Raw genomic sequence first — 15,784 nt, 5'->3', positions numbered from 1 at the left:
TCGGACTGAGATAAAGTTTTATCTTTAATATAATTAAGATTTTGATTCAGAACAATTTTTACATTGTAAGAAGATAATGCTTTTGGTTAAAAGTAATTTCAAGTACATTTAAAAGAAATCAACCTGAAATGTTTGAACATTGTCTTATTTATTCAATTTCTTTAAGTTAAAAATATTTCATACTAATACTTTTTATCATTATTTTTTGTGTCTGCACAGGCGGAATCTTGCAATTCAAATTTCGACCAAAATCATACTAGCTATTTATATATTATTATTATTTTTATTATTACCTTCGTGTAGCAGCAGAACCAATTTCGAGTCGCCTTCCTACTAATGTTCTTGTAATTTTGAACCTAATCCAGAAGACAAGGGAACTCTTAGATTAAGTATTGGGAGAAATTTGCTTTCGTGGAGGACTTTTTGATGGACCTAACCATCATTTGCATTACATGGAGAGGAAAACCACGAAACTCTTCCACGGTTAGCCTGACGGCAAGGGGACTCTAACCAAAGATCCGTCAACCATTGAGGATATTTTACATTAGCACTGGGGTTGGTACGAGCTGGGTGCGGAATTTGTTTCGGTCAGCCACGGCTGGGATTTGAACCCGGTTCACTTCATTGAGAGGCGAATGCTATTCCCTGAGCCACCACGGCTCTAGCTATCTAATCAAATTTTAACTAGACTTTTGGGATAGATTATAGTATAAAAGTTTTGATCATTTCTTCACTAGTGCCAGCAAATACATATGCGGCATAGATAATTTATCCTCTATCAAAGTTATGATCAGATTCATAACAATAAGCATAGCGAATAGAAGGCTCAAATTACATGTTTTTCTCTTTTTCTGATGGCTTCTAGCATAATTTGTCACACTATTTATTGCCTAAAGACTGCACAACGCGAGGAGCGTGAACACTCTTAACAGTATCGTTTCCAATGCGAATATTGGTCTATAATTTTGCGAATATTTGATCATTTAATCCCAGAAACAAGTTCTACCGGTTCTGTTACACAAACATCTCTGCTTGTTTATAATCTATATATGGGCGAATCTCAGGAATCATCAACCTATATGTCTTCAAACTTTTATTATAAATATATAACATAATAAGCGAAGATTAATTCTAATAAAATTACAGGAATAACTATGCATTACTAACTTTAAGATACGTACAGTTTTGATCGTGAGTAGCTTGCTTTTGACTTTCATTTCTAACTTCAATCCTACATTTGACAATTTTTCATGAGTGTCGCTTAGAGTGTTTAAAATACTTTTTTTTTTCAGTATGTATTCTGTTTAAAAAAAACTGAAAATCACTAAAAACATAATTTAGTAGCTCAGCTGTACTATCATATTTTCTTGAATGATATTTTTCGTGAATATTGACGTTTTCAAACACTTAAAGTTTGTCGCCAAATTTTGGCACGTCAAACGGTAACCAGCGAAAATTGAAAAAAAAGGTAGGGGAGAGGGGGGCACATGTGAACAAATTTTTTTATTTCTTTATTATTCAAAAAATATCATCAATTTCCCACAGTAAATAAATCCATATGTTTAAATAGTCTTTTCTTTGTCTTATGGAATTTTTTGAGATTTTTCAATAAAATATTTCTTTACTTTATGATATTTTAGAAAAATGACTTCAATTGTTCACATGTGCCCCTATTAGGGGCACATGTGAACATGCCTGGGGCACATATGAACAAGATTAAAAACACAAAGCAATCATCATATTTCAAAGAAAAAAATCTTTAATATAACAGATATAGATGCGTATTATACTGAAGGGGTTGTAGCTTACTATGTGAATTTAAATTGTACAACAGTACTGTCAACGGGAAAATAATTTTTCAGCTGTACAATAATTTTTCCGCTGTTGGGTTTTTCGCAACTTCATGTTCCTCAGGAGTTGTAATGAGCCCTTTTCTTTCTTCTCTAATACTCCTTCATGCTTTTTTTTATCATTTTTTCTATCTTTTCATTTGTAGCTATAGCAATTCTATTTTTCTCAGGTGTATCAGTTAATATACGTAATGCGCGATCAACCATTTAATTAAAAAAAAATTTTTTTAAAGAAAAAAAATAATGAATTAATTATGGAAAACTAAATAATATGAATTTTAAATGCATACATATTTTTTAAACTTATAATATCATGAGGATAATAATCTTAATACTATGTAGGGGCTCATGTGAACTGTTCACATCTGCCCCAGATGTTTTGTTCACAAGTGCCCCCATCATCCATCTTAAACCTAACTTGAAAAATCAAGAATTTTTAATTGAGTAAAAAAAATAAATAATTGTCATAAACTAACCTGAATGTTCACATAATGGTCTGCAATAGTTAATTTTAGTTTATGAGTTGATTTATACTATGCTTTCACTTGAAGAAGCGAGTGATTATAATATATACAACACCAGCTGGTACAAAGAAATTGTCAGAATGGAACAACAAAATGTCTCATTGTTCTGAAAGTTTTGCAGAGAGATAGGACTATGACTGCCATCAATTGAAAATTTTTCAAGATTTTTTATTTCAGATCATATTGGTAAAACATACCATGTTCACGTGTGCCCCCTGTTCACATGTGCCCCCCTCTCCCCTATACAATCTAATTCTGCGAGTTTTATCTTAGTGATATTCCAAAAGCCTATTTAGAGAAGAGCAAACTTGCATCATTATTATAGATAATATTTTTATTTGCTGTAATTTTATTGATTGTAATTATAAATTAATCGAATTTATTACAAACTGTTATTCGGTGAGGGATCAGTAATGATGTCAAGGCCGTAACCAGACGCAGATCTAAAAAGTAAATGTTAAAATCAATCAAAATTTTGATCACACGTTTGTCATTGCCTAATTTATTTTATGTGTTGTGCGCATCGCATTGCATTGCATCTGAGTAAAATTTTCGATCTATTCCCTAGGTTGTCCAGACCGTAACCCTGTCAAACCGTAACCTCAGGATTAATTAATTGAATTTAACATACCAGAAATTAATTTTTTTCCCATGTTTTACTAATTGAAGATATTTTTTGGCTGAAAATAATTAAAGTAAGTCTTCTTATACATTTTATAACAATTTAACTTAGCTAGTGGGCTGCGTCCCCTGCTCGCTGATGCTCGCCAACCCCCGAAAATTGCTACGCAATCTTATATGGTTTGCTTAGCAAACCAAGCTCGCTTCTCTCGCTACTGACTTAGGTACATTGCAAATGCACAAAACTCTAAGAATTCAAAACAATCACTCAAATCCATATAACGACTTTTTTTTTTAAAAAAAATTGCATCTTTTTAGTAAATACTAAGTCATTAAAATAAGTTTGAATTCAAATAAATGACATGTAATTCGTTAAACCTACTAGAAATGTGCTATAGTATAAAATCTTAAAGCGTAACAGCACGACTGAGACTCATTGTTCAATGAATAACTAATAATAATAAAACAAATAAATTCGTGATATAAATCAAAAACCGTCAAATAAATCCGTAATATATAATTTCGTAAAAATAAGCGCTTTCGACGAAATACTAAAATTGAGATCTATAGACAAAGACTACTCACTTCCGCCCAGCTTAATAGTATGAGATTGCCGCAGGTGATAGGGTGAATTTCGGAAGAGATCACATTAAGTGAGAATGCTCTCTCTGGTTATTTCAGTTTCTGTTTTTAAAAGCGCTATATGTTGAGCCACCTCATCTAGATTTGGTATGTGACATTTTTAGAGGCAATCATTGGTCGATTTTCTAGCATTGCCATTCGGGGAGTTGTAATGAGGCTTTTTTTGTCGCCGTGTAAGAGAAATATATATATATATATATATATATATATATATATATATATATATATATATATATATATATATATATATATATATATATATATATATATATATATATATATATATATATATATATATATATATATATATATATATATATATATATTTATATATATATATATATATATATATATTTATATATATATATATCTATTATATATAATTCTCTTACGTGGCTCCCAAATTTTGGCTGAAGTACTTTGTACAACTAAATAAGATTCTTTTCACAACAGTTAAATATCTACTTTATTTTCTTCATTCATATAGAAAACAGTCGGCAAAGAATTCTGTTAGGTTAAAAAACATTTCGCTGAAAAAATAACGAATCCTAAAAGAAATAAAAATAAACAATTTAAAAAATAAAATTGCTGTTGAGAGCCATAGAATTTTTTGAAAGTTAACTTAGCAACATAAATCAAAATGGCATAGAAGCGCAACTAGATCAAAATTATGATACCTGAGCGCTTGACGTAACACATCATTCAATTCTAAAGTAAGGCTCCTATACTATCAGAGCTGACCTATCAAGCAATATTGGAGCAAAAAAGTTCGCAAGTTAACGTTATGTTAGTATTGTGCTTATGTTAGCTCTTTGGAGCAAAAATAGATGATGAGTCGGCCTGTCTAATTCAGGGGCTCTGTTCTAAAGGTGTTGTATCGCCAAATGCCCAAATTAACAATTGTGTTCTTAAAGAAATTCTATAAAAAGTTTTAAATAAACAAACTACTTCTACAACTGCTTCTTGAAGAACTTGGCTCACTGATTAAAAATATTGTTTTAATTTTACAGTACTAACCAGAAAAATTTGAATTGTTGACATTGAACTTAACAATGGAAACAATCATTTTTGTGAAAAATTGAATTGTATTGTTGACATCAAAACTAAAAATATTGTGCTTCAACTTAACAATACTACCTTAATTTATACTTTAGAATTGCCTCGGAGAAATTTGAATTGTTAGCAATGACTTAAACAAAAAGTTTTATTTTAACTGACAAATACTATATTATAATTTTAACTTTTTCTATGATTATACTCATTTTCTTTGTTTTTTATACATTTTATTTTGTGATAAAATAAAAAACTTATAGTTGTTCTGCTTCTGAACACTGATGAAAACACAAAATGATGGGCTTTATCAACAATCAAAAATCTATACATTTATTTTACAAATTCCATATTATTAAGGTGGCGCCCTTCAGAGAATTAAAAATACAAAATTATCTTCATCAAAGCCGATGCTTTACATCCGGCGTTCAGTGGCAGACTACTATTTCATATTGTTTTACAACACATGGCTTTAGCCCTCTGGTGGGAAAGACTTTAAAACAAAACTTACAACAGTTACTTTTCTCAACAACTGAAATTTAGAATAGTGTGATTAAGAAAAATATGTGAACTGTTTGCAATTTCAAATTAATATTGAAATGTACAGGTTTAGAATTTTCTACAGTGAAAAGTTTTCGGAACTTCAGTATTCAAAAAAGTATACAAAAACTAGACGTTAAGAACGTATCCAATGAACGAGCAAAGCGAGCATTGGATTGCGAAGCAATCTGAAATGAACTGTGAAAGCAGTTTCGGGGGTTGGTGAGCGACAGCGAGCAGGGGGCGAAGCCTCTTCAGAAATTTTAATTTTTTGTTTATACTTATAAGGGCATCAAAATTTTCAATGTTCACGATTATTTTGTGATATTTTACAAATTTTCAAACAATTCTGGAGGTGTAAAAATTGTGTACCGATTATTTTTTATTATTTCTTTTTATTATCAAAAGTTAAAGGTTCTAGAGATCTGCCCATATGTTTGTGATATATCTATGCGTTGCTCGCGTTGCTGATTTTTTTCAAATTTGATACAAAATTAGAGTAAATATTTATGCTTTGTCTATAAGCTCGGTAAACAGTTAACTCGCTTCGTCAAAAATAAAAAGTCCCTATTGTATCGCGTTGTTTCTTATATCGTCAATCCGAATTTTGATCGCTTTTAAGCTATTATGAGTGTTCAAAACTAAACTCTATCTTTGTGCCTTAAGAAAGTACCGCCGTAAGGGATTTCTTAAATAGTGTAATCACGCTTTTTTGCTATTTTATCTTTAATTAAAATTTCACTCACTTTTATAAATAAACACAAAACTTAAAAAAGAAAATAAATGAATAAAATTTTATAAAATATACACTTTTCAACCTAAATACTAAAAAGGTGGAGAAACTTTATATTTTTCTGGCCTAAAACGAGAGCGCGGGGTATGTTACTTTCGAAATAATTTTCTATTAGTATTTAATGTCCAGATTTTAATCACTTGCAATCAAAAGCTAACACAAAGCGAAAAAGAAGAAAAGAAAATTTAATAAATTATGCATTTATCACTCTTAATACTGAAAAGGTAAAGGCAATTTTATATATTTCAGACTTAAAATTAAAATCGTAGGAAACGTTACTTTCGAAATAATTTCTTATTAGCATCTAATGTTTCCCCACGTCTTTCAAAAGTGATGTGCCTTACCTTTTCCCCTTTGAGAAATACCAAATTATTTTCTTTTTTTATTATACTTAGAAATCGTATTTTTAAAATATTTATTTCATTATTTAACTAAACAGATGAATGTTTAATGCATAATAAAGAGTACATTTTAAATTAGGTCGATAGTTAATGAGAGGGAAGATTAATTGTAAGATATTGTTAGCAGTCATTATTAATCAGGAGTTAACTTTAACTTCCGGTGAAGTCATCATTTAATTCACCAGAGAGGAACGCTTGTTATTCAAAAAGAGGCTGAAAACTAAAATTTGAAAAGCGATATTCCTTATCTTTTGTAAACACTGAATTCCGGATGTGAGATAATTAAATAAACTGAATAATAAAATTTTCAAACTATTAACTTGACTGATATATTTGCTGTGAATGACTGTTTGAATAAATTTAAGAAGGATAACATCTTCCAGGAAAATGTTTGAGATATTAGCTGTTTTATGGCATGTTTTATTATTTCATTCTAATAAAACTTTAGTGATAGCGATTTCTTCACGGATATGGCGATGGAAAAAAAAATATCGTCGCTTTGATTAAGGTATCTTCGAAAATATTTTTGACTGTCCAAAATCTTATGAAATATACTCAATAAATGTATTATTTAAAAATTATTAAACTTTGTCAGTTTTTTTAAAATAAAAAGGTACACGGAGGAAAAAGTTCCAGCAAATAGTATTCTGTCTGTTTTATGACTTGACAAGGGCTTAAAAGACAAACTTTGTTATGAGCACACAAGCCTGTATATGTATAGTATGTGTAGCAACAAATAAAACATATAAATAAATAGATACTTCTATGTTGCAGTGGGATTTGAATCCATTACAGCCACGTTTCTATTTTAAGTACTAGGCATGGACTAATATAGGGATGGTACTAGGAAAAGCCTGATGCGTTACATTAAAGTGACTTATTCTGGCATTTATATAATCAAGTAAACAGTTTTTAACAGTTGGTAGATGTTAGCATATAGAAATCAAAACGACAAATCCACCTACCACCAAGTTAACAAGCATTTACTAAATAAAATGGAGGCTATCAAATTACGTTATTTTTTCGCGTTACCTCAAATTATACTACTACTGTTAAAATTTCCGACTCTTTTTGTTAAATTGACAATTTTACCACATTTATTATCATATTTATTCGTAATTTCGACGAAATTCAATATGGAAAAAAAATAACCGTTCTTCTTTGGTGTTTCTAAAAATAATATAAGCCACAAAATTGTTATAATTTTTACTTCTTAAATAACACAGTTTTTAATCAATGCCTTTACGTTTTGCAAATTCTAATGGTAAAGAAGATCGCTCCATTATTGCCACATGTGTGATGACTGTACTCCGTTGCAAGTTAAGAAAATATCATTTCGGTATAGAATTTAATCATCCGCGACTGGAAATAGTTCCGTTTAATTTGTTATCAAATTATGCAAACATGGTTTCAAGTGCAATATAAAAGCTTTTAAAAGTCAAACACATTGTGCTACCCTTTACGATGCTGCCCTACATACCCTACATATCGTGCTACCCTACATATCATAGAACTATTAAAAAAAGTTATAGTTTCGTAGTCTTACTAGATATCTAGACTTAGCGACATATTTCGATGAAAAGGAGAACATTTGTTTTTGAAAAATAAACAACTATATGACGTTGCAGTTTGATTGGAAAACTGAAAATAGCGCGTCTTATGCTGCATACGATTAACAAATCAAATGCGAGATAAAGCGTTTTACTTTTGTTTCTCTGTAGAAGAAAATCGTCTGCAAGAAGCAATATTTATTTTTCTTTCACCCGTTTCCTTAATTTCGAACATAAAGTAATATTTAAACGTGTTGCAACTCTCTAATTTCAGGGGAAACAAAACAACAGTTTTTATTCAATAAGTTTTATTTTCCTCATTTCACATAATTTAAGAAAAGAAAACTGCGCAGCGATAGTGTTGGCGATGTTGATAAGCGTTCGCGCTGGGAGTTTGGCATCTATTTGGCAAGCAATAAAATGCAAACAGGCTCTCTCATTAGGATAATAGTTTTTTCTTAACTTGCATCTAACTGTTTTTGACTAAACTTTAGATTCAAAATTTTACTACTTTGAAAATAGTTAAATATATGTGAGCAATACTTACTTTTGCTACAATTTTCATTAATTGTTTCTGTTTCTAAATTTTTAAGAATTTCTGTTAATTTAAACTTTTATTTTTAACATTAAAAATAAATTAACTCTAGTCACCAGTAAGCATTTTAGTTCGGACATAGCTCAAAATGCATATTTAAGGAAATAGACTTTTAAATGCCTCTTTAGGAGAATAGACAATAGCACAAATAGCTTAACGGAGCAAATGTTCATTTTCTTACCTACGCTTTTCGAGTTGTGTCCATTTTCTTAAATACACATTTTAAGTTTTGTCCATTTCTTAAAATATGCATTTCAAGTTATAATAATTTTTAAGAGCGCAATTTGAGCTATATCTATTTTTAAAAAAGCATTTCAAGTTATGTCCCTTTTTTAAGAACGCAATTTGAGCTACATCCATTTTTTAAAACAGCATATCAATCTTTGTCTATTTTCTTAAACACGCATTTTGAGCTATGCACAAACGAAAGATGTCGTAGATGCATTTACATTTGCAAATTACCACCGTATGCTAGGGAGTCGATAATATTCTTTTTATTTCACACGATGGTTAAATTAACAGTTGAACGAACAATACTACGTTATGAGAAATATTTTATTTTGAAAACATAAGCGACAAGTTTAAAATAAATGTTCTTGTTGTGTTTATAAATAGGCAGATATTGATTTAGCTATGAAAATAAAATATATATCTCAGATTGTGCATTTAAACTTCATCACGTGAAATAAGGATGCATCCGGAGGTGACCATTTTGTGGTTGTCCTTCAAGTCTCGGTTTACAACAACAGTGCATTTCTTGTAGGTGCTCTGAAAGAATAATTAATATTTCAACATAAGTGGGGAAGTAATACAATTTTCAAATTCTGAAATATGTCATTCTGATAATTCCTTTTTTAAGAAACTAAACACATAAAATAGAGATTTTTAAATGTTCTTTTAAAGATCAGTATCGTTTTTAAATAATATTTTTAAGCGCAAAGGAGTTTTTTGTCAGCTTTTGGTTTTCTAATACTAATGACTATGACATCAAAGTCGCCAAATTTTTATTAGTACATGAAGAAAGAAAACTTCAGTAAAATTAGCACACTGTAATGGTATTAAAAATTTGTGATTAAAAATAACCATAATTTTGGTTAAAAAAATTAAAATTTACAGCATTTAACTATTGATCTGGTAATTTTTCCGTTCATATTGTAACGGTTTGCTGAAAATTCTAGCTTTCAAAATTGTAGCTATTGTTATCAGATATTTTGTAAAAAATACAAAATTAAAAAGTGAATTTACCCAAAATAAATTATTTGCATGCTTTGCTCTAACTTATCGTGATAAAATTACCAATTTTTATCGAATATTATAATACCATACATTATTGTTAATTTTACCAAAATAGTTACCAAAACGCATTGGTAAAAATTCCATAGCTTTCTGGTGTTTCCATAGAGCCAGAATTAAAAAGTACCACATTAAAATATGGTAATTCTGGTAGTATGGTCAAATTATCAGAATATGATAAATGATACCATATTCTGGAAGTTTTGTCCATATTTTTTTTATCAGTGTCTGACCAAAAATCCTATTTATGCCATATTTTTTAGGATAAATTAAGATGATCATTAAACGCATTCTCTGATATTATCCTACTTTCTTCAAATTATTGACGCACACAAAAAACAATGTATTCTAATCTAATTCGCCATAACCTAATATTTTTTTAGATATTAAATATAAAATTTTGGGAACAAAAACTTAAGTTTCATGCCGCCAAATATTTCAAAAGACTTTGCAGAAAATAGTTTTGTAAGTTTTTTTACATAAATAAGTACTTTGAAATCGTAATATTATAGTTTAAATTAGATAGCGTAAATTTATAGAGAATATTCATCAATTGAAATGTGTGTTTTTTTTAGCATAAATTGTTTTCGTAGTTTTAATTTTTGTATTTTTCGAAACATTTATTCCTTACAATTTGTCTTATTGTACAATTTTTAAGTTATAACTACAAAGACATTACTACAAAGTTTTATCAGTTTTTTTAGAGAAAGTTGTGGAAGTAATTGAAAATAAAAACTGTTAAAGAATATTATGATGATTTTAAACCAACTGTATAAAAAAATTTCAAAAACTTATCATAATTTTATACAAATTTAGTTTAATTAATACAGCTAGACACAATATTTCAACTAGTTTTTGTTAATTTACTAGTATCATTTTTAATGATGGAAATAATTTCATTATTATCTTCAACATGGTAATATATGCATGATAAAATTAACTTTATCTGAAATGACAATTTATATGCATTAGTGATTGTTTTTAACTTTATCTTGAAACCTTAGCAAGTAGTTAGTCATATTTTCTTTTTTACTTTTCATAAAGTTGGAGTGCCTACATAATGAAATTGACTTCAGATTTTTTCTAAATGAAAAGCAATAACTAATTCAAAATATTTCAAGAGACTATCACACTTACGACGGTGTCTTGAAGTTCACAATCTCCGGCATCTTCATGAGACATTTCGCTCTTCTGGCAGGTTGTCAATCCAACTACAACATCGAGTCTGAAGTTCATTCCAGCAACAACCTTTAAAAGAAGATTTAATTAACAAGGAAAACAAAAAATAATTTTTTTCTAATTTCATTCTATTGTTTTTCTGAAGCATTTTCCTACCATTTTTTTAAAAAATGAACAACAAAATTAAAACCTCATTGAAAACATTCTAGTGAAATAAATCTCAAAGCAATATGCAGTTTACTTAAAAACAGTCATGTGCAGTTAGCTGGAAATTAAACAAAATTCTCTTTCTAACAAACGAATAAATGATTTTTGGAGAAACTATTAAAGTTGGTAATGAAACTAGCCTAATCTTTAACTTCAAGCATTGATAAATATTTTTCTGCGCTTTAATGGTCTTTTGTTCTTTGCAGTTTTTAAGTGAGATTTTTTTTTATAAATGTCAGCATTCTGAAATAAGTAATATATCGAAGTTGTGTTAAAGTTTTTTTTTCCATCTAACAAAACAAAAATATGCCAGCCTATTTCAGTGTAGGATAGTATGCAATGATTATTCTCATAATGTAATCTCAAAATTTTCGCTATATTTTGTATAGTAAATGGTTTGAAATCAACTTCAAAATTTATAAAACTTTTCCTCTATAGACTTTTCAATTTACTTAATTATAATAGTTGTACAAAAATGTACAACGAATAATTATTAATTTAGTAAAAAATAATTCTTTGTAGAAAGAGCTTAACTTATAAAAATAAAGCATGAAAAAGAATTTTTTATTCAAATATTGAGAAAAAGATATTGGCTGTTAAATTTGAAAAACACTGTGACCAATCTAGGAACATTTAAAATAAGAAAATTCATCTTTAAATCATGAAATAGACATTTTAATTTATTCCCACAAAAATGGGTAGTAGAAGGAAAAAAAATCGATGAAAGCAAAGAGAAGAAGCAAAAATTACACGTAACGAATAAATGTAAGATAGAAATTTCTAGAAAAATTAGAAAAATTGTTAAACAATTCTCATTTGCCAACCTATATTTGCTTTAAAATTTGAAACTATAATAATATAAAATTATAAAAACAATGGGAAAATATACTGCATTTACACTAGATATGACAGTAATAATTTTTTGAAAGTCTATTTAAACAATAATTATTATGACTTGTATTAAAGTAATTACCACTTTAGCTCCTTCATCCTTAAAATTAGTATAAAAAAATAATAGTAATAATAATGACACCTGATGTAAAAACTAATAAAAATAATATTCTTAAATACTCTAATGTTATAAGTACATTTTTAGGTGAAAGATTTTATAATATTTTTAATAAATAAAACTTTACATTATCTGAAAAATATTTGAACATAATAAACTTTTAAAAAAGATTTTCAAACACTTTTAAATCGGATCAAGTCTGATAGATTTTTCTTTCTATTTTTCTTAAAAATACAATTATTTAAAAAATAAAACTGCTCCTTTCAAACTATTATTGACAGTCCTGCGTTTCACGCAACCATATAGCTAATTTAGAAGCAATTTTAATCTTTTTATATTTAATAAAGTGTCAGAAGTACTATATAATTAGTTTAATATAGCTTAATATAATAATACAATTAGTTGTAACTAATTTATTTTATAAATTTATTTTCCTCTATAAGCTTCATTCAGTTAACTTAACATAGTCACGTATTGAAGTACAACAAATTTATTTTTAGAAATATGCAATTCTCAACATAGCCATATAATTAGTCATACAATTAGAAACAACGTATTTATTTCGATTATTTTCTAAATTATCTGAATATTTATGAAATATATCAAACCATAGCAGCTTAAAAGGAAATCATTTTTCTCAAACATGAAGGAAACAATTTTAACAAGGCAAAAATTAATTGTCAAAATTGTTCGTCGTAACTAATCCTGTAACTAACTAATCCCCAAAGTAATTAATGAAATTAGCTAACTAATCTCCAAACCTAACTAACCCCAAAAGTTGCACTCGTAAAACACTCTGATTTTTTGTATAACGATCTGTAAAAAAAAGTAGTTAATTTTGTTTTTTGTTGATTAAAGAAAATCAATTATAATTGTAATAGAAAATTAATGTTCGAATTAAAAAAATTAACTGATTATTGAAATGCCTCCAATTTGATATTAACTCTCAATTAAATTCTACGTGAACAGCTGGTCGTTAACGAGTCTGTTGAAGAATTTGTGAGAAAAACTTGAAAATATTAATTCTGCTTTAACATGTTTCAAATTTTAATTAAGTATTTAATAAATACTTAAGCAAAATAAATAAACGCAGTCAAAAATTCTTCGTATTTCTATAAATAAAACGAAGATAATAAATAAAATTTCCACTCGTCATCATTCTGTGGCTAGGCATCAATGTAATTCAATAATTCGAATAACTTAAGAAACTTGAAAATAAATCTTCCTTTTAACCCCTATATTAGTGAAAACTATACTTTCCATAAACTTTATATATTTTTTTAATGTCGAAGGTTAGCTATTTTTCCTCTTTTGATTTGTGCGACCAATCTGTGTTTATAAATTCAGAAAATACAATAAATAAATAAAGATGAAGAGCTTTGTAAAGATTAGCGTGGAATAAAGAAGAGAGTTTAACACTGATGAGCTATTTTTTCTTGGGCGTTTGTTCGTTTGGCTATTTCTCATCGAGTTTATTTGTAGTTTTGTACCCAGAATTTATAAATTTAGTTATTAAAAAACGCAGAAGTTTAAACCAACTCTTAATTCTCAATAAAATTTTGATAATGTCACCCACATTCCTACCAAATAGTCATAATCGAATAAATTTTAGGTAATAAATAAAATGGATTTCTTTTCATAAATTAATTTCATAATTATAATTCATAATTATAATTATTTCATAATTGTAATTTTGCTAGAAGAGAATGCTCTGAGAAGGATTATGATATAATTTTGGGAAAATAGAATTCCAAAATAATAATTGTATTTTTACCTGTTTCTTTGCCTTGAGAACCTTGACGAGTCTGTGGTGGTATTTGGATGCAAATTGCTTGGACAGGGCTTCAGCAGCATGACCAGCAGCTACTTTAACGTCAGAGTCATCAACGTCGGCAGTTTCCCATCCTCCGAGAAGACCACAAGCAGCAAAAGCTACCAGAGACAAGAGCAAAATTTCCTTAAACATTTTTGGAATAACTTACTGTCAGTTGACGACTGTAATTGTAAGTGGAGCAAATGCAAATGCTTCTGAGCTTATATAGTAGTCAGAGGAATTTTCCAGAGGAATGGAAACATGCGTTGTTTCACACCAGATTTCCAGTTTTGTTATCACCTTTAAGTGAGTAAAGTTTTAAAGGTTGGCGATAACGCTTTTTATGGAGATTTAAACTGATGCTAGATTTACATTTAGGTCTCACCTGTGCAATAAAAGTTCTTTATTTGTGTCATAACTGTAATTATTGTCGAGAATAGAAACTAGATAATAATGCTATGCAACAATATTATTATAACAGTTACAAAAATTAATAATTTTCGCTTTTTAAAAAAGTATAAATATATTAAAAAGATTTCACAAAATGGCTTTGATTATTTTGATACGGAAAAAAATTTCTAGCGAAATTACCGTTCTGAATGATAACATTTATCCAAAAAAAAATTACTCTGATCTAGAAAACCAAATTATACGGTTTTTACACCATACATTTGATAATCTTTCCATTCATATGATAACAGCTTACGAGAAATTCGCGCTTTAAAAAATATAGTTCCATTTACCACACATTTAGTAAAATATACAAAACTGGAAAATAAATTTACACTAATAAATGGTTTTTATGCCGTACGCTAAAGTATAATGATAAAATTACCAAATTTTACGACATTTACGAATTCTATCACTTATTCTATAATCATGTTTATTTTTAATTTTACCAGAATGTTTGCCTAACGCTTCGGTAAAAATTACAGAGATTTTTGCTGTTCCCATAGAGTCAGAAACACAAAACATTTCACCATAATATGGCAGTTTGGTTAACTTTATTTATCAGTTTAAGAATTTCCCGCTTATCTGATAAAAAAAACATAATTATTTCCACACTATGAATTTAATTTAATAAGCAATTCAATATTGTAAATAAAATAGTAATTATCTAATGTTTAGAAAATAATATTGATATGCTAATTTATTTTTTATAGTATAACATTAAGAATAAATTATTGAAAGTGCAATATTGTTAATATTGATAATATAGCTCTTATTATTTAAATAAAATTTAAATAATTCTTACAAATTTTATAAATAATAAAGTGGTAGCTATTTTCCAGCTAATTTATAAAATTATTATTTGCTTTATGCAAAAATATCTTTTATTGCCAAGAATTGTGATTTGCTTAAAAATGCAATCTAAATAACGTACTTTGCACAGCTGAACAATTTTTGTTCTTTTAATTAGTCTTTATTTGTTCTTTTAATTGTTAATAGTCTTAAAATTATGGCACTAGAAAAGAAAAAAAATAACACCATGAGGAGGACCTTACAATTGTTTTATTTCTCAAGCAACGAATTTTGACAACGTTGGTGGAGAAGTTTGATGACCAGATTTTTATGAACATATTGGAATCTATACACATATTTCCCTTATGTGACACCATAAACAAGGGTATTTTTTTTCATCTACTGGCAACACTATAAGAACATTCATTCAGGATTAACTTTGTTATTTTTTCTTAACTCTTTCATCGCAAAGGAG

The 15,784-nt window shown here is 28.2% G+C and overlaps 2 protein-coding genes across 2 annotated transcripts in view; one reads left to right on the top strand and one right to left on the bottom strand.

Annotated features, from left to right (window-relative positions):
• The window catches only part of LOC107440852 (adenosine receptor A3-like), a 228,784-nt gene that overhangs the window by 110,288 nt on the left and 102,712 nt on the right, over nucleotides 1-15,784 (top strand). The gene's annotated exons all lie outside the window — the stretch shown is intronic.
• On the bottom strand, nucleotides 9,104-14,251 carry LOC107440895 (L-cystatin). The gene is made up of 3 exons (XM_016053973.4): nucleotides 14,029-14,251; nucleotides 10,997-11,107; nucleotides 9,104-9,334 (listed from the first exon to the last, which is right to left on the bottom strand). Exons 1-3 carry the CDS (start codon nucleotides 14,218-14,220, stop codon nucleotides 9,233-9,235), a joined length of 405 nt encoding a protein of 134 aa, XP_015909459.2. The 5' UTR covers nucleotides 14,221-14,251; the 3' UTR covers nucleotides 9,104-9,232.

Source organism: Parasteatoda tepidariorum, chromosome 6 (assembly GCF_982258835.1).
Source record: "Parasteatoda tepidariorum strain Cologne lab strain chromosome 6, Ptep-v5.0, whole genome shotgun sequence".
Lineage (NCBI taxonomy): Eukaryota > Metazoa > Arthropoda > Arachnida > Araneae > Theridiidae > Parasteatoda > Parasteatoda tepidariorum.
The sequence above is the reverse complement of the archived record's forward strand: the minus strand, read 5'-3'. Positions and strand labels throughout refer to the sequence as shown.

Bases quoted from the DNA above. Each gene is read 5' to 3' on its own strand.
- LOC107440895 (XM_016053973.4), bottom strand. From the start codon at position 14,220: ATGTTTAAGGAAATTTTGCTCTTGTCTCTGGTAGCTTTTGCTGCTTGT. The intron at 11,108-14,028 runs GTAAAAATACAA...CTTCTTTTAAAG, and splicing joins TTCTCAAGGCAAAGAAACAG to GTTGTTGCTGGAATGAACTT. The intron at 9,335-10,996 runs GTAAGTGTGATA...TTATTCTTTCAG, and splicing joins GTGAACTTCAAGACACCGTC to AGCACCTACAAGAAATGCAC.